This window comes from Callospermophilus lateralis, chromosome 16 (assembly GCF_048772815.1).
Source record: "Callospermophilus lateralis isolate mCalLat2 chromosome 16, mCalLat2.hap1, whole genome shotgun sequence".
NCBI classification, from domain to species: domain Eukaryota; kingdom Metazoa; phylum Chordata; class Mammalia; order Rodentia; family Sciuridae; genus Callospermophilus; species Callospermophilus lateralis.
This window is the reverse complement of record NC_135320.1, coordinates 40,373,202-40,393,264: the sequence shown is the minus strand read 5'-3', so window position 1 is coordinate 40,393,264 and position 20,063 is coordinate 40,373,202. Positions and strand designations below refer to the sequence as shown.

The 20,063-nt window shown below is 40.3% G+C and overlaps 1 protein-coding gene across 1 annotated transcript in view; it reads left to right on the top strand.

Annotated features, from left to right (window-relative positions):
• Znf704 (zinc finger protein 704) overlaps positions 1-20,063 on the top strand; it is a 201,854-nt gene that overhangs the window by 169,093 nt on the left and 12,698 nt on the right. Inside the window, exons 5-8 of the mRNA XM_076835618.1 lie at positions 3,453-3,553; positions 7,867-8,134; positions 10,396-10,500; positions 19,937-20,034. Coding sequence (XP_076691733.1) covers positions 3,453-3,553; positions 7,867-8,134; positions 10,396-10,500; positions 19,937-20,034 — 572 coding nt within the window. The remainder of the gene's footprint in view (positions 1-3,452; positions 3,554-7,866; positions 8,135-10,395; positions 10,501-19,936; positions 20,035-20,063) is intronic.

Here is a 20,063-nt window from a genome sequence, read left to right as displayed (position 1 = left end):
AATATGTTTTGGGCGTGTCCACTTCTCTCCATCCTCAGGGCCCAAATCTTCTAAGCCAGTCACTTGGTGCCCTTATTTGCTCTCTCCCCCAAAACAGACTAACTTTTTTGAAACAGAAGCAATGTAGTGTTACTCTCCTCCTTCAATAACTCTTCTTTCAGAATAAAATCAAAATTTCTTACTCTCACCTACGAAGCCCTCCAAGATCTGGCATACCTACCTCTGCGCCTTATCAGACTGCTCCCTCCTGCACTTCCCTCTGAACACCATCCTTCTTTCTCCCCACCCACTATTGTCAATCTGTTTTCTGTCTTCAAGACTTGGAAAAGTCTAGCTCTTAGCTTGGCTGATTCTTCTCCAGCTGTGCAGTGCCAGCTCAAAAGTTACCTGGTAGAGGCCTTGGGCTGCATCTGAAACAGTTATCAAATATTATAATATGTTGCTTTACCACTACAATTTCATTTCCTGAAAATCAACCTCTTCTTTTTTTCTGTTCTCTATCCCATCACCTGGAATATTCCTTGCAAAACAGATATTTAGTTCAATGAATGAAAGAATATGGTCAGCAAAAAGGTTAGGAATAAATCAAAAAGCATTTTTATTTATTATGACTTTGAATTTGGACAATCAGGTACCTGTAATTTTGATTTGAGTCTTTAATTCCCTTAAATGGAAGATATTTTCTATAGTATAGCTTTATCACTTGAAAAATGGGCAAAATGCACTTGTTCATTGTATTGTTAAGTTATGTACTATAAATAAAATAATGCTTTGAAGAAAAGAATTCCAAAAAGAAATCCTTTTGTGGACTTTGAGGTTGGGTAAGATTTAAGTTCCCCCGACCCCCACTTTTTTTTTTTAATTGGGAAATGAACCCAGGGGCTCTTAACTGACTAGCCATATCCCCAACCCTATTTATTGAGACAGGGTCTCACTAAGTTGTTTAAGGCCTTACCAAAATTGCTCAGGCTGTCCTGAAATTTGTGATCCTCATTCCTCAGCTTCCCTAGTCACTGGGATTCTAAATTCCCCTTTTGACTCAGCTTACATGTCATGTATTTAGAATCATGACCCAAGGAAATCAGGGAAGCAGAAAATTACAAACTGTCTGCTTAGAATGAACAACAGGACTCAAGAGGATCTCATAAGGACTTCTGACTTATGCCTTTGCTCTTGGCCTCTTTACATCCTTCTAACAGCTCCAGCTTCTTCAGCTCAGCACTATACATTGCAGAAGGAGCATCACTGAGCACCGAGGGACTGCACAGTGAAAAGGGAGGTCAGCCCCTTGAATGCTGCTTGCCTTGCAGAACCTCTGGTATACATTAGACCAATGAGCTCATGAAACCCACAGAAACTGGCAGGCTTCTTCCATGGCTAAGAATCTGCTCAGACTGCAGCAACATGCTGCTACACTCTGTCCTGTGCTCGCCATGCTAAAAGCAGCCCTTCTCTAACTGACCCTCATCAATTCTGGAAGTTTCTAAGGGCTTCTTCAATTCAGAAACCTAGAGAAGTCACCAGTGCGGGTGCTTGTCATAGCTATCTGGATGCTGATCCCATCAGTAGCAGCCAGATGAGTCATCTTCTGAACACGTGAATGGTTGCCTTGTTGAACCAGGGATATGATGATGGGAACCACAAGGATGTGACGGCAGAAGTTCCAGTAGACGGAAGCTAAGCTAATCTATCGGTTCAGGGAAGGGGTCACCACTGCTGATGGTTGGTCAAGGGAGGCTTTCTGTTAGGATAACCCATTTCCAAACCTCAGCACCTCAACACAAAAAGGATTTGTTTATTTTTTATGCCTAAATCCAATCAGATCAGTAGAGGTAGTAAGGGAGGTGAGGTGTCTCTGAACCCACACAGCCCTCCAGGGACCCATGCTCCTTCCTCATAGTGCAGGGGCTCTTAACCTGAAGTCACAGGTGCTCACAGGGTGTCTGGAATTTGTGGGCAGGGTCTAGGACTTGGATAAAGAAGAAAGCTTATCCTTCTTTTTCCTGTAAACATAATTTAACATTTCCTGCAGTTCTGCAGTTGTGATTGAAGGCATCAAGCCATAATATTAGCGCCACCTGTGACTTTAATACCAACAGAAATCATAGATATTCCATATCACATTATAATTTTAGTAGATGTGTGAAATACTGTTTATGCTTAACACTACTCTGAAATCATAGCTATTATTAGACCTACTTCAAGATCTTGTTATTTAATCAATGAATTAGAGAGTGCATATATTATCACAAAATATTTTAAATATTTTTATAACTGTATAACAATATACTTGCTTTTCTTTTTAATTCTATGTATTTTATTTTTAAATGTTAAAAAGATTATTCTGAGAAGAAGTCCATAGTTGCACCAGACAACTAGTTCATGGTAGGCAGAAGATGAAGAACTCCTGATCAATGATTCTGCTATCCCCAAAATCCTTGTGTGTCTTCTGCATCTGGTCAGTGGAATGGGTTGGGAGGTGATACTGGGAATTACTTTAGGTTTGAGGCTTAGAAGGAATGTGTCACCCTTTCCACACTGCATCAACATAGTTCAGTCACAGATCCCTCTTGGCTACAAGGGAGGATGGGAAATGAGGTCTGGCTATGTGGCTGGGAAGAAAACATACTGGGACTTGGTGAGCATATGAAAATGACTCTCACCTTGTCCATGGGAATAATATGCAAACAGATAGCATCCCAATGAGAAGAGGCTCCCTGGAGAAATTCATTCCCTATCAAATTCATTCCAGGAGGCATACCATAATACTAGAATAGCTGCTGTTCATTAATGATTACTCCTGTTGGTATTCTGCTGATTGGTTTCCATGACCTCATGTAATTTTCATAATAACCTTGAGATAGTATTATTGTTATTTATTTCTTATAAATAAGAACACTGTGGACTTGAGAAATCTAAAATGGTGTCCTTAATCACTCTGCTGCATTATTTTTTGGAAAAACACTAAGATTCTCATTGAAGAACATGGAATTTCATACTGATGGGTAGGATGGACTGTAGAGTCAGACTTTCTGGATTCATACTCCAGCTTTGCCATTACCTAGATCATTGACTGGGCACTTTTACTAAAGCTCTATATGCATCTGTAGAACAGATTAATTTTAGCATCCCCATTTTAGGATTAGCTGATATCAACACTTAGAACAGCTCTTGGCACCTACACTGGTATGTGAGCCACTGTTATTGCTTAATGCCACTGTGACCATCTATGTGAATATGATCTGAAATACTAGAGAAGGACTTGGTTCTCATGAAGAATTTGGGGAAATATCTGAGGTCACCAAGATCCTCACCAGCCCAGGAAGGTCCTACAATGGTTACTGCTGAGGTACAGTCAAGAATTGTTAGCTTTCTAAAGAAATAAGATGATAGAAAGTGAACATCAGTGAGTGAGTTTTCATTTTAATGTTAGCTTTCTCTGCCCTTCCTAGAACTCAATGAAGGTGATGTTCAAATGCCTCTGGAAGAACTGTGGCAAGGTGCTGAGCACTGCGGCAGGCATCCAAAAACACATCCGGACCATTCATCTCGGGTAAGGCAGCCCTCCCTTCATACCTGAGGTAGATTCTATTGTTTCAGGGTAGGCCACTTGCACCCAGAGACTGCGTGACATAGTGCCTCAGGATTTCAGGACATGGGGCCAGCTGGCTCTTCCTTAGCTCTAGAGAGATGGCAAGTTCCAAGAATAGGCCAGGATGTCCCAGGACAGAGAACAGGGATTTAATGTAAGACCTGATTGACTCAGTCACATTAGGCAGGTGTCTGCTCTGAACCCCAGTTCCCCCTGAAAATGACTAGTTCTGCACCATCATATAGGAAGGTAATAGATCAAACGTGTGTGAGAAACACTTATAAAGTATACAATGCCAGAATAAGGGTTCCTAAACTGGGGTCTATGGTTGTGTTTCAAGGGGTTTCTTGACCCCCCTAAAATTATCTATAATATGAAATGTGCAATTATTTTTTGCAGTGGAGAATGTTCATAACTTTGAGTCTCAGAATCCTATATTGCCTATAAAAGGCTTTAAGAACCACCATCCAGTCAAGTCTACTGCTGTGCTTCTTACAATGCCTGATGGTATGGCTCAATCTTTCTGTGGCTCAAATTCGTGCTTTATTATAAAATTTATACTTTTCCTTGTGTTATATGACAACTCTCTTAAGGAAAGATAAAATGGAGTTTGGGGCACCACAGCCTTTGAGCTTACAGCAGGAGCACAGTGGTGTTTGGCAATCTCCAGCTTTTGTCCTGTGGCCATCTGAGACTGACTTATCGGGGACCCTGTGAAGCTGTTCATCACAACCAGTATGCATAAGACAGATACAAACACACAACAAAGCCTTCATGTTTAGATACAGAGGAATCCTTTTGTCAAGATGGGTGTGGAGAAATAAGTGCAATGGTCATTTGCCTGGTGAGGGATAAATTTAGGAAATACATCATCCATAAAAGTAGTGTAGGCAGAGGGGAAAAAAAGGAATTTTGCTAATCTGTGAGGGTCAGCTCCATGAATGACTGTGGAGAGAGCAGTTATTTGGCTCCCTAACTCTGCAGGGTGATGTATGGGAATACACCAGATTGGGGTGGCCCCTAGAGGTCACCAAGCACTGTGTGTCTGGCGCAGTGTGGCTTGGGCTTTTGCTCCCTGGCCACAGTATGCGAAGTAGTGCTGCATTGAAATATAGCTGTGCATATCACCCCCACTTCAAGACAATTCATAACATAACAAGAGTTATTTAAAGGTTTAGAAAGAACTTCCTGAAGCAATAGCCAAGAATTGTTAGCTTTCTAAAGAAGTGGGGGGAGTGTTGGATGATAGATGCTGGGTGTTTGTCTTAAAGTTCATTCATCTGCCCAGAAAATTGAATCCTTTTCAGCCCCACTTAGAAGCGCGCGCACACACACACACACACACACACACAATATATATATATATATATATATATATATATATATATATATATATATTTATATATATTTATAGACCATGAGTGGTATCACAGAATTTTCCTATGTACTCCCAGGGTACACTCACAGTGGGTGGAATTCAAAATGTAGCCACTTTATTTGCTTCCCTAGGTATCCCCTTTTTACTGATGTGCTCTTAGAATTGCTCAGTGAACTGTAACCCTGCCAGCCACCCTCCCAGGAAAGGTCCTTGTAGGACTCTAAGGCCAACCTATGTTTATGAAGCCCTGTGTCTGAATGCTCTCATGACTGGGAAAGACAACTGCCCTCACCTGAATCCATGAGCATCATTATGTGACTAGGGGGACACAGCATTTTTAACAAGTACTAGCTGTGTGTAGGTGTGGGAGGAGAGCCTGTCAAAGCCCAGAGAAAACATGTCTTGCCTCTGATGTAGCTACAGTGCACACCATGCCAGTATAAAAAGCGCACTGTTTTTCTCTTAAATCACACTCGGTTCTTGTATACTAAGGGCTGATTCTGATTTATCACCCTGGAGGACTCACGATTTCCCCCAGGTCTGTGTGTCTATTAGTAGCACTTGGCAACGAGCAGCAGTGCAGCCTGCCTTTAACTGGAAAGGAAGTGGGACAGGAATAGAACAGATCCTCATTCTTCATCTCTCTCTGGGGTCTTCAGTGGTATGCTGGTCAGCAAGCCAAGCCCAAACAGACCTGATATGGCACAGAGAGCTCAGGGGAAATGGAACCAGACTGGGAGAAGCCACTGATTTGGCCAAACAGAAAGTCCTGGGGAGGGCAGTTTATTTTAGGTTCTAGTAGGGATCATTAGTGGAGAAACACGTTTGTTCTGAGTCAGTGATCTGCAGCTGCTGCGGACATGTCCATGAAATGAGGGGTGCCGTGGTCTCTCTCAGCCATCCCATAGAACCAGGTGCCAACAAGCCAAATAAATATTTTCTAAGCAAATAGTTATTTTATTTTACTCAGAACTTTCTGTGGGAAAGTACAATTTTTCTTGACTCAGGAAGAACTTTGAAAGCACCTGGAAAGATACTTTCCTAGTGATACTGAAAATTAAAACCTTTTAACATAGTCCTTATTTTTATTTAAAAGAAAAAACACATCAAATTTATTATGCGTCAGGTACACTTGTGAGCACTTTGTTCATTTAGTCCTCATGTCAAAGCAGGCATACTCATTATCCCCATTTTATAAGTGAAGAAACTGAGGCATGGGGACCACGTGTAAGCTTCCAAAGTCAAACCCGCTATTAGGAAGTGTCAATCAGGAACTGAGCCTGTGAAGCCCAACTCCAGAATCCATGGTCTCAGTCCCTGCAACAACAACGACAGCTAAATTTATTGTTCAACATTTAACAGGTACCTGCTCACACCAAATGCACTGATGTGTGTGTAGGGACAAAGGTCAACAACGAGACATATCCCTAGAGAAGAACAATCAGAGTGAGATCGCAGGTCAGAAAAAACTACAGGGCTGCAAGTGTAGCTCAGTGGCAGAGCACTTGCCAGTCAGGCAAAAGCCCTGGGTTCCATCCCAGCACTACAAAATAATATGATAATTACAGAAATACAGCAAGTGGTGAATTCAAGGGATGAACACACTTTACAGGGAGCACAGTGAACCCAGAGGAGTTAAAAGTCCTGATGCCTCACCTTCAAAACACATCCAGACTCCCATCACTTGGAGCACTGTCAGCCTGGCCCCGCCACTGCCAGTGTTCATCTGATGGCAACAGCCTTGCACAGCCTTTCACTCCTGTCCTTGCCCTCCTGTCCTCTAGTCAATAGCCAAAGTGATCCTTTTAAAAAAAAAAAAAAATGCTTTCAATTTCTCAAAGTCTCCATTGGCTTCTATCACATCCAGAATAAGTGCTAAAGCCATCACTGTGGGCAGTGAAACCCCACTGGTCGTCCGTGCTGCCATGCCTTGAGCTCCAGACACTAGCCTCTCTCTACTCCTTGGAAAGCACCAGACTCACCAGAAAGCCTCATGTAACTCTTCCCCCAGTCCTTCCCATAGGCCCACATGGTCTCTCCCTCACTTCATTCAGGCAAGTGTCTGCTTAAATGTCACCTTCTCAGAAAGACTTCCCTTGAACATTCTAGGTAAGTATGGTGTCCCTTCCTAATCATTTACGTTGCTCAAGGGCACTCTTGTGCTGCTGAATTTTTCTTTCTGGGACTTATCAATATCTGATATATTAAACATCTGTCTCGTCTACTAGACAGTGAGTTCCAACAAGGCCATGTCTATGTTTTATTCACTATAGTATCAGGAGGCTCTAGAACAGTGTGGATAAACTAGATTGATTGATTAAACTAATGAATAATTGAATGGATTTCTTTATCTTAGTCCATTTTCTGATGCTGTAACAAAATTCCCAGGACCAGGTAACTTATAAGAAATAGAAGTTAATTTGGCTCATGGTTCTGGAGGCTGAAAGTCCAAGACCATGGTACTAACATCTGCTTAGCATCTGGTAAGGACCTTCTTGCTGCATCATAGCATGGTGGAGGACATGATGTGGGGAGACAGAGCATGCTGCTAGCTTGGGTCTCTCTTCCTATAAAGCCAGTAAAGTCATCATGGTGGCCCCATCCTGTGGCCTCATCTATCCTAACTACCTCCCAGAGGCCCCATTTCAAAACCCCATTAATATAGATAGTCCTCACTATTAACGCACAGGGAATAAGTTTCTGACACATGAACTTTGGGTGGACATGTTCAGATGAAAGCAGATGTCAAGAAAGACCTCCCTAAAATTGTATATTTGAGTATTGCAGGATAAGCAAGAGATTGCCAGGCAGACGAGAGAGAAGAAAAGCGTCCTAGGCGGAGGACTAACGTGAGATTTCAAGGCTGAGCACATCTGATTGCTCTCTTCTGCTTTAGGCGTGTTGGAGACTCTGACTACAGTGATGGAGAGGAGGACTTCTACTACACGGAGATCAAGCTCAACACAGACTCAGTGGCAGATGGACTGAGCAGCCTGGCCCCAGTTTCACCCTCCCAGTCCCTGGCTTCCCCTCCTACGTTCCCCATCCCAGATTCCAGCAGAACAGAAACTCCTTGTGCCAAAACCGACACCAAACTGATGACACCATTGAGCCGCTCAGCTCCCACCACCCTCTACCTCGTGCACACCGACCACGCTTACCAGGTGACTGGCACGGGACTGGGAGAGTGATCATTCTGACACTGACCAAAAGCTGTAGCCATCTGACCTGGAAATAGATACCTCAATGGAAAACAGCTTACATACTATAGCCTAGTAGCCAAGTTTACTTTTCTTCTCCTCTTAAAACCAACATCTCACAGAGATGGATGATGATTATTGGATTCCCAGTGCTGGCTGAAGATTCCTTCCCTTAATGGTTGCTATGAGGATTAAAATCTTTAATATTGTAAAGCCCTCAGAATGATGCCTGAGACAACATATAGATATCTGTTAAATAAAAAAAAAATTAAAAATAAATAAAAAGCTGAGACTTGGAAAGCTTTGGTACAATGATAGAACCACTCCAAATCTGGGACCTCATTTATACCCTGCCTTTTAAATGGGTAACTAATTCTCAGACTAAAGTAGTGGTTTTCAGTATCCCCCAGGTCAATGTGCCAGTATCACCTGGGAACTGGTTAGGAAGGGAAATTCTTGGGAATCCCCCAGACCTACAGGATCAGAGCAAGGGACAGACCCTCCAGCAGATGCTGATTCACACTAAAGTCTGACAAGTCCTTAGAGACAGATCCTGCAAATGCAGGGCCTGGTTAAAACTCCTTCCCACTCCCAAGGTTCTCAACTACCTTATGTAACCCTTAAAAATCTCCTTTATGTACTTGTAATGGTGTTCTTCCAGCCCTGTTTTATAAACTTTCCATATAACTGAGTAGTATCCACTCAAATTGAAACACCAGATTGTTTGAGTCTTTCTCTGATCCTTAGCTATCTACTTTTTGGTCTGTCCAGTTTTTTCACTATCATTTATAAACTCCACGATGAACGTCTCTGCCTGACTTAAATTCTCAGAAGAGAAATTATTGAGTTATCTGGAACATGAATGAACAGTTTCTGAACCTTGCTGTGTGTTGCTGAAATACTTTCCATGGTCCCAGATACAAAACCACCATTACTAGTCAATATATTTGTAATAAGAAAAACTAAGCCTACAGAGGAAGAATTCAGCCACTTATTTAGCAGTGTTGAACTCAAGAGCAATGGGATAGAGCTCTGATTAAACTACTTGGTGCAATAAATTTAATTCCTGACCCTTGTTGGTCAAAAAGAATAATTCATTCATTTGTTTTTAATGTGTCACTATTGCCCTCCAGAAATCGTGGACTTGAGCAAAATGATTTAATTCATTTTTTCATCTATTAATAAGAGAATTGGAACCCACACTAGGTAATCTAAAAGGTCCTTCCCAAAGGAAGTATTCATAATATTGGGACTTTTCTGTTTCTAGTCATTATAAATATTCAGCACAGAAAATTCTAATATCTCAGCCCCACTAAAAAAAAAAAATTCATCCCTAATCCCAACAACCAGAGGTCCCCTCGGTTAATGGTTTTTGGTTTTTTGTTTTTTTTTTTTTTTTGTATGTCTTTTAAGATTTTGTTCTGTGTCTATGAATAGACACTTTTTTTAAATGGAGGAATCTGGGGACTCTATAGTAGCACTGTCTTTACTCTGATTTATTTTTTTCCTATAAATATGTTGTTAACATTTCCCATGCCAATCAGCCTTCTTCAACAACAGCATTTTTAATGACTCTTTGGGTATGTCATGATGCGTTTACCTGTATTCCTATTATTGAATATTCATGTTGTTTCCAGGGTTTTTAATACACATAATACATAATTCTGCAAGGGACATTCCTGTATCCATTTCTTTAGAATGAATTCTTAGTATTCTATGAATTAATTATTACACTTCTAAGAATTTTGATACATATTACTAAAGTACACTCCTAAAATATACCAATTTGCATAGCATTTCCCAGTTTACTCAACAAGTTTATATTTCCAAATTTGATAGGACACCTATATACTACTATTCCCTATCATAAATATGTGTATACATAATAAAATTTCTTTTTTAGAAATTGACAGCCAAAAAGAGTCTTGTTGGGCTGAGGATGTTGCTTAGTGGAAAAGTGCTTACCTAGTGTGCACAAAGCCCTGGGTTCAATTCCCAACACCACAAAAACAAAACTTCTTGATAGATTGCTCAGATATATGTAAGAAAATCTATTTCTGGCTACTTCTTTGACCCCGTTTAATCTCTACCTATTAGATAATTATTCCAAGTTATTCATACAGCTGGACCATTCCTAAAGGCCCTACTTTGGTAAGGTAAGGAGAGCTTAAGGCTCCAAGGAAAAAAATCTTTCATAAGAACTTTCTCTGTTTCCTATTAAACAGGCCACACCCCCCGTGACTATTCCAGGATCGGCTAAGTTCACCCCTAACGGCAGCAGCTTCAGCATTTCTTGGCAATCTCCTCCAGTCACTTTCACAGGCATTCCAGTAAGTAGAAAAACAAAGAAGCCAGAAATCTGGGCAAAGCCAAATGTAAATTTAGAGGACAAATTGTAGAAACGTGCAAGTAAAAAACAAAAGCCAGAATGCCAAAGGTACTCTATTTCTTAATCAATATTTATAAATTCATCAGCAAGGTATCTTGTGGCTCAGACAGATCCAACTTCTCTGCGAAAAGATGTTCCACTGGTGTTTTAGAAAACTTCTAGAAGAGTTTTTAACTGGTGACAACAACTTATTGGAAATACAGTTTTTTGAGTTGGCAGTATGTTTGTTTCCAAAAGACCATAAAATGAATAGCTGAACTCGCCTTGTATGGAAAAGGTGACATTCGTCATTCTAAAGAGCTATAAAATTCAGTCCTTTGAAATTATTGTTCTGTTGGTATCTCATTTGAAAGTTCAAAAATAGATAAATTGAACTCTTCTTTTTTTTCTTTCAAAGCCTGAATCATCCATGCTGATGGACAACTTGAAAATAAATGAGTACTAAAATACAACCAGATTTAAGAAGTACATAAGAATTAACTTGACATATTAAATGATTTAGTCGGATAAATCACCGTGAGTTAACTTGATTCCTAACCATTTATTTAGAAACATACCGGGTCTTAGAGAGCTTATCACAAAATAGCCACAGACTTGTGCACCGTAGATGCTGGCAGCGGTGTGTAACTTCTGATAAGGTTCAGAAAGTGGTTTATGATAACACATGTTACCTTATTTTCTCTTCTGCACCCTTCCCCACAAGGACCTCACAAAAGCTTCTTATTGTCAACCCCTGGCAACTCCCAGAGGTTCCCAGTAAAGTCTAAAGCCTCCTGTGGAGCTGATAAAAAATGAAAGTGGCTGAATGAATTATGCTGTGCTCTGCCAATGAATATTTATTAAATCCCATAGAGCACTAGCCAACAATAAAAATCATCCTGCTGGCAGCAATTTGGGAAATGGTGGCTTCCAGAAAACACTCCTGGAATGTGATTTCAAACAATATCGTGGAACTGGAGTCGTTATGAAAGTTGCCTGTTTGATTGAACAGTGGTAACTGCTGGCAGCTCTGGAAGAGTTAGAAGAGAACAGTTCAGATGTGCAGGTATTAGTTTTGCTTCTAGAAAAAAACATGGACCCACTGGTGTACGTGTGAGAGATTAACAATTGTCCTTTTAGGGGCTTTTTCCTGGATAGACATATGGAGGCCCATAGATCATCTTCCTATCTTGTCTGAGTCAGCCCTTCTGTGCTAACCTAGAATGGCAGCCCCAACTACAGACTTGCCATCTAATTTCTGCCTTGGAAGGAATTAGATGGCTTGGAAAGAACTTCAAGAGCATATACCATGTTGTTCATTTGATGTAAAAACTTTCCTAGTGTATAGGTGGAACAGCCCTGTTCAAACTCCTTTTCAGATGACCTCGGTGACCAGCCAAACTGAAGTTACTTTCCCCTTTTGCTTTCTTAACCACACTGTCTCCTGAGCTCTAGAGAAGTCACTGAGTGGTTTCTTACTAGCTGCCTAGAAACGTCTTACACAGTAGGATGCCAGCCAGCAGGCCTTGTGGTGTTTGTTTTCCAACAATGAAATTGTAAAGCTCTGGCATGGACACTGTGTACATCTCTACCCGAATCTCAACACAGAGGAGTTTTTGCAGAGTCCCTGGTTTCCCTGTGTTGGTTACCAGGGATATTATAACAGAAAACTTTGACAGAAAGTATCTACGGTGGCTGAAGTTAAGTAGGTATTTAACTAAATCTCTATGTCAGCTTCTAATTTATTCTTTCACCAGAGAATTCCAAGTCTGTCCGGTTGTGTAATCTGTCATAGCCATGACTGTAGACTGTTTTAGCAGTCAAGGGCTTGCCATTCCTACTTTACAAACGGGGGTATTTTCCTTACTCTACAAAGGCAACATGACACTAAGAACATTCCCTGTGTTGCCAAATCCCCTATTAATACTATTTTGGTTTTTAAGAACAAATGGATGCTTGCCATCCTATTCCTTCAATGGGTGAGTAGCTTTCCTAAAAGTCTGCACCATGTAGAAGCAGGACTGCTGCACACCCTGTGGCTGCTGGTGGAGCTCTCTGACCTGCCCAGTAGTGCTTGTCCTAGGCCCTGGAGGTCAGGCAGACTCTAAGATGCAATTCCTCCCTCCTAAATTGGTGATAGTTTCAGACAGAAGAGCTCAAAGTTTTAGTGAATTAGTATTAATGTCTTCAGTTATGTCCAAACTATAGAATAGAATAGAGCAGTTTCTATATTATAAAACACTTTTAAAACAAATGCCCCAAGGTTGTCAGCCTCATTTAGGTTTACTTTCCTCTCTCATTTTTGAGACTTGGTATTGAAGACAGATTTTGAACACTTTCTAGAGAATGGGGAAAATCACCTTCTGAGAAATCCCAGGGTTTGTAGGATTTTACTTATTCATTTGTCTGTGCTAGATTTTCTTGAACATTAGGTTTTAATGAGTTCCCTAAGTAAGACCCCTTCCCCGAGGTGGGGATCCAAGAAGGCTGATCTGCATATTTACAAGCACTGTAGTTTCAGTCTTTTCTAGCCTAAGGCTGCAAGGAAGGGGAAGGGAAAGGAGATCCTCATTGATTACAGCTTTTTTTAATCTGTTTTTCTCTCATGGCCTGCCTTTAGTTCTAATTATCTCCATACCTTTCTCTGTCTTTTTATGACAGAAAGCTAAAATCTCTTGGCTCCTTCATTAGTCACCTCAAGCTACCATAACAAAATAGCCTAGACAGTGTTAAACAGCAGAAATCTATTTGCTCATAGTTCTGGAGGCTAGAAGTCCCAAATCAAGGTATCAGCCAATTTAGTTCCTGGTGAAGGCTCTTTCTGGTTTGTAAATAGCCACTTTCTGACTGTGTCTTCACATAGTTTTCCTCTGTGTGTGTAATACATAGCAAGAAAGAATGAGGGTGGAGAAGGAGAGGAAATCAGGTAGAATAAGAAAGAAGGTACATAACAGCCAATTTTATGATGGCTCTTCTTATCAGGGCACTAATTCTATTAGATTAGGGGCTCATCCTTATAATCTAATTTCACTTAATGCTTTAAAGACCTTATCTCCAAGTATAGTCACTCTGGGGGCAGATAGAATTTCAAAGTATGAATTTGGTGGGGAGGGTGTGCTACGGGCATAGCAGTGCTTAAATGTTAGATTCTTAGTTGGTTTGGGTTTGTTTGTTTTTTAATGCCTTGAGAAAGGGTTCAAATTAGTATAAGAGATTAAAACCAACCAAAGGTCTTTTTCTGTTTGAGAAACAGAAAGTTACAAAGTAATTCCTCCAACACATTTACAGAAGTATGACATTCACATTTTTGCACTCAGGGAGGCTCAGCTGCACATCCTGACTCTGGCATCTATGAACTCTGACCTCCAACCAGTCACTTGACCTTTGTTGAAGGAGTGACCTCCATTCTCATTCTACGGGTAGATCTCTGTGGTGCAGCACTGTGCCTGGCATATGGCCAACACTGTGGAGCTCTTATTATTACTGCCATTGTTACTATTAAACAGGGATCAGAGGAAGTGGATTCTCCCTATTTAGGATTGTTTCATATAACACAAATATACTCAACACCAGGGAAAAATTAGTTTAGAGTTTTGAAGAATATAGTTTAGAGTTCTTTAAGTTCATCTAAGGTTTCACCTAATCAGTAGACAAATTATGGACATGTAGCCTATTTTATTTACTTAGAAATAATGTTTAGTACATCAAATACTTAATAAAACATGCTTCAAGATAGAACTCAGAAAAGGTTAAGAAATAAAGACTAAAGTGTAGACCCCACTGGAGAGTCAAAATCATGCTTTATAGGATTGTATTTTAGGATACACATTATTTTCTTCAAATTAGAATCATTTATTGAGAGAGAATGTTAGTACATCTTTTTAAAAAATATTTTTTAGTTATATGTGGGCACAATATCTTTATTTTGCTTATTTTTATGTGGTGCTAAGGATTGAACTCAGTACCTCACATATGCAAGCCAAGTGCTCTGTCTCTGAGCCACAACCCCAGCCCAATGTTAGTACATCTTTATGGAGTACATTGTGGTAATTCAGTGTTTATATACAGTGTGTAATAATCAAACCAGGGTAATTAGCATTTCCCTCTCTCCAAATATCAATCATTTTTATGTGTTGGGGATTTCCTATTTTTCTGGTCATTTGGAATATATCACAGATTATTTTAACCTGTGGTTACCCACCTGTGCTAAAGAAGAACCAGAAGTAATTCCTCCATTCTGTTTTGGTGACCTTGGGCTTCTTTCTGTGCCTCCTCCCTCCTGCCCTTCCTAGGCTATAGTGACCACTATTATTTCATTCTTTTTTAAGGTTGACATTAGTTTCCACAAATGAGTGATAATGTGAAGTACTTGTCTCTGTCTGGCTTATTAACAGAATGGCCACCAGTTCTGTACATGTTGTTCCAAATGACAGGATAGATAGATTTAGTTGTAGGTGGACACAATACCTATTTTTTTTTTTAATGTGGTGCTGAGGATCGAACCCAGTGCCTCACATGTGCAGGCGAGTGCTTTACCACTGAGCCACAACCCCAGCAGGATTTCACTTTTTTAATGAATGAATAATGCTCCATTGTGTATATATACCAGATGTTCTTTATTTACCCATCCACTGAAGGGCCTCTGGGTTGATTCCTCTTTTCTTTTTTTCTTTTTTTTTTTTTTTTTAAACCAGGGGTGCTTTACCACTAGACCACATTCCCAGCACTTCAGCACTTTTTATATTATATTCTGAGACAGGGTTTAAGTTGCTTAGGGCCTAGGTAAATTGCACAGGATTGCCTGGAACTTTTGATCCTCCCACCTTAGCCTCCAAGTCACTGGAATTACAGGCATGTGCTACCACACCTGGCTCTGTTCTATATTTTAGTAGAAAGAGCAGTGAACACTGCTGCAGGAAATTTGGGACTGCAAGGACCTTTTTGCCATAGTGAGATCATTTCCTGGTAGTAGAATTCCTAGATCATAACTGTAGTTGTCAGTTTGCGGGGGAACTCTTCCATAATGGCTGAGTTCCCACCAGTGGTGTATGAGAGTTCCCCTTTCTCTGCATTCTCTCCAGCATTTGTTGTCTTTTTGGTGACTCACCACCAGGGTGAGATAACTCATTGTGGTTTTGATTTGCATTTCCCCTCAATTAGTGAGATTGAGCATTTTTTCATGTATTTAGTGCCTACTCATATGTCATTTTTTGAGAAGTGTCTGTTTAGTTCTTTAGGCCAGTTTTTCATTGGATTGATTGTGTTTGGTTCAGAGTTCCTTATGTACTCTGGATATCAATCACTGGATGAATAGTTTGTAAATGTTTTCTCACGTTCTGTAGGTTGTCTCTTAGTTCTGTTGAATATTTACTTTGCTGTACAGAAGCTTCTTAGTTTGATATAATCATTTGTCTAGTTTAATTTGTTGCCTGTGCCTCCGCGGCCACACAGTATTTCCATCAATTATGTGGCAGGATGGGAGAGTAGAAAGAGCAGGCGTCTAATATCCTTCAGAAGGGGGTTCCAAGACCAGCTGGTATTGGACAACCAAGTTCCTGATTTAATGACTGTGTGGACTTGACAATGTATTTAACTTCTGTAAAGGGGAAATGATAGTAATGCTTTTATCATGGGGCCATTGTGAGGATTAAATTAGAAGGCAGTGGGAATATAGCTCAGTGGTAGAATGTGCTTATCATGTGCAAGGCCCTGGATTCAATCACCAGAACCACACACCAAAAAAAATTATATAACATATGGGAGGTGCTTAGCTTAGTTTGTACTTAGATTACTATTATTGCTACTTTTTCTTGTGGGATGTGGTGCAGCCGACCTCTCTGTTCAAAGCTTAAATTTGTCTCCAAGATGCAAATATGATCATTTATTTTGCATGTTTGCTGTGAGGATTAGGAGAGATAATAAATATTAGTTATCTACTGCAGTCACTCCCTTGGTTTCCCTACCCTTATCCCCTAGTAAAATAAGAAGATAAAACATGATGTTCTTGCTATTTAAAAAATATCAAGAAAACTCAAGTCGTACAAAGCCTTCCACAGAACTAAGCCATATACCACATGTGAAGTGGGTCCTCTGTGTCTTGTGCTGTGTTGCACCCTGTAGAAACCCAAACCTTTGGAAGGGGGAGGGGCTGCACACAGGAGGTGCATGCCTTGAACTCCAAATTAAGAGAGAATAAAGACTATCGGTCTCACAGTAGTCCATATTCCTCAAACTGTGCTCATGATATTTTCAAAAACCTTTCTCTCATGTCTCCCTCAAACCTGCCATTGCACCAGTTTTCCCATCTATTTAAGTGGCACCCCACTGTCCCCACACCCCCCAGCCACTCAGGCAAGAACCCAGGATCCATCTTTGCCTCCTCTTGGTTCATCTAAAGATTTGTCTGCATTCTTTGTTCCACATTCATCCATCTGCAAATTCTAGTTCTGCCTCTAAGGGATAATCCCCTTCCATTCATTCCCTTCCCACCTCCACCGCTGTCACATCGACCCTAAACCACTCATATATGTTTGCCTCCAAAAGGCTCTTAGATAGTCTATAGGTCTCCTTTCCAGAAAGTTTCATATCCGTTTCCCCAAGAACCAAAGTGATCCTTTCAAAGCATTATTCAGATATCTCACAATTCTCCAATGGCTTCCCATTACACTTAGAATGAAAACATTCAATCCCATTATCAAACCTGTCCATCATCCATCCTTCTACCCTCGCCTCCCTCAGAGCACCTTCTGGGAACCTGTGCACTTGAAAATCTGTCATTGCACTGTCCTCCGGTGTGCCCTGCAGATAAAGGGTGACTGCCTCAGAGACCTTTTGCCATCCTAATGTATATTCTCTCCTTAAATTATACTTTAGCCTGAAGAAAGTAAAATACGGTAATAGGCACTTATCCCTAAAATGTATTGTCTGTCTGCCCATGAGAATGTAAACACCACAAGAGCAGAGGCTGTTTTGCTTACTGTTGTATCTACCGAATCTAGAACAGTGTCTGGTATATGGAAATTACAGCCAGCCCTCTGTATCTGCAGGTTCTACATATGCAGATTCTAACTACAGATTAAACTTATTTTTTCAATTACATCTATACTGAACTTGTATAGACCTTTTCTTGTTATTCCCTATACAGTACAGTTATAACAGTTACTTATGTAACATTTACATTGTAATTAGGTACCATAAGTAATACAGAGGTGATTTGAAGTATATGGGACCAAGTACCTGGGTTACATGCAAATAGTAATGCCATTTTGTCCAAGAGACTTGAACATCTGCAGGTTTTAGTATCCACAGGGATGCTGAAACCAATCTCACTTCAGAGGGATCACTGTATTTACAAATGCTGAGCAAAGAGCATCTGATAATGTCATATCACGGCATGCAAAAGAGCTGTGACAACTTTGTAAAATCTAGGATTGTCTTTATTACAGCACAATTCACAGTAGCCAATGTAACCAGCCTAGGTGTCCATCAATGGAAGAATGGATAAAGAAAATTTGATATATATACTCAATGGAGTTTTACTTTACCATAAAGAAAAACGAAATTATGGCATTTGCATGAAAATGGATAGAACTAGAGAGACCATCATGTTTAGTGAAATAAGTCAAACTCAGAAAATTAAGGGTTGTATTTTCCTCTCATATGTGCAAGCTGAAGAGGAAAAAAGAAAAATGGGGGCAGATCTCATGAAAATCAAAGGGAGATAAATAGAAGAGGTAGTGCTGGGGAGTGATATTGGCGGAATTATATTGTTATATATTTGTACATGTACACAATATAACAACAGATCTCATCAATATGTACAGCTATAATGCACCAAAAAATCTAGAATCTTCCTTCGTTTATGGAAGAAGTGACACTGGCACATCAACTAAATTTTGTTTTCAGTTCTCTACGAGTTCTGGCATTCTTAAGATTCTATTAGTTCTACGGGAATCTTTAAATTGTATTGTCCCGATAATTTAAAACAACTCACGTGAGTGTATTCTGGATCATCTTCAGTGGCCATTAACTTATGAAACATTTGTTCCGTTTTGCATTATGAGAGGGGAGGAGGCACATTTCTTCTCATGGAAAGAAATACAGATCTATATACATGAAATGTATTTTTTTTTTCATTTCTGTATGTTGCTGATCTCTGCTGGCTTTCAAGACCAGACCAGCAGTAAAGAATAATTCAGACTCATGGCAACAGTCATTAAATTTTAGGTTTTATTTACCAGTATAAATTTTCATATTAATGTCTGGAAAGACACTGATAAGCATTCCTTCATATTGAAAGAAAGTAGGTAGTACTAGTACCTGTGCTAGAGAGTATCAGCTGTCTGTGTGCACTACGGGGATGCTCCCTTGACTGCTAATCAGTGATGGTGTTTCTATGACCATGTTGTCTTCTGGGTGATTATTTTTTTAAGTTGCTAAATGTTTCCTCTCCTGAAAATGGCAATAGTGCTTGCTTACTTGAAACTTCATTTTCTTTTGTTGTAAAAATTAGATTTTTGTAGCACTTGAGAATCCCATGAGCTGGGAAGATGGTTAGTGTTATGGGAACAGGTCACATAAAGAGGTTTTATGGATAATCCAAGAGGAACCAAGGGCAGCTGGGGCCCTCTCATGATGACTAAGCAGAAGAAGTACCAGGGTTGCACACCCTGGCTCTACCATCACAAGTTCTATGATCTTGGGCAAGTTAAGTAACTTCCCTGTTCCTTGGTTTCCCGATCTGTAAAATGGGGCCAATCATATATGTATGGCATGAGGTTGTTGTGAAAATGAACGCTGTTGGCAGAGAGGCTGGCACATGGTGGGTACTCAGTGCTACATGGATCATACATGGATCACACATGTTCTTAATTGGCCCAGGCTTTTGCCATTGTTTCTGCTTGGTCCCCAGATTCTGCTGCAGAGATGTCTTATACAAAAAAAAAAAATTATTTAGTGGCTGAATGATCTAATTGATACCTAGGTCCACACTATGTTGTCACCATCTAACTGTGTGATCTTTCAGCTGCTCTAGATATTTTTCATACTCTAAAATAGGAATCATGAAACTTACCCTACTTGACAAGAGTTCATGAGACCTAAATGAAATGGGAATAGAGTTTAAGGTTTTAAAATATTATCCAAATGATAGGCAACTTGGAATGCATAAACACGAAGTCATGATTTTAAACATCTTACTGGTGGGCTTTTTCTGTTTGGGGATGCATTTAACTTCCACCATGAGCATCCCCCATCCATTTTAACTTGTGGTCTCTGTAGAAAACCCATTTCATCTCCATGCCTATTGGTCAAGGCCCATTGCTCACATGGCAAAGGCTAAATAAATGCATGGGACGGAGACCCAACCCTGTCAATTTGGTTTTCCGTGTATTTATCAGGTGTCACCAACACATCATCATGCAGTGAGCACAGGAGAGCAGAGACAACATGCCCACACGGTCCTGTCCTCCCCACCCAGAGGGACAGTCAGCCTAAGGTAAGATAGCTTAAAATTCTCACCACCTC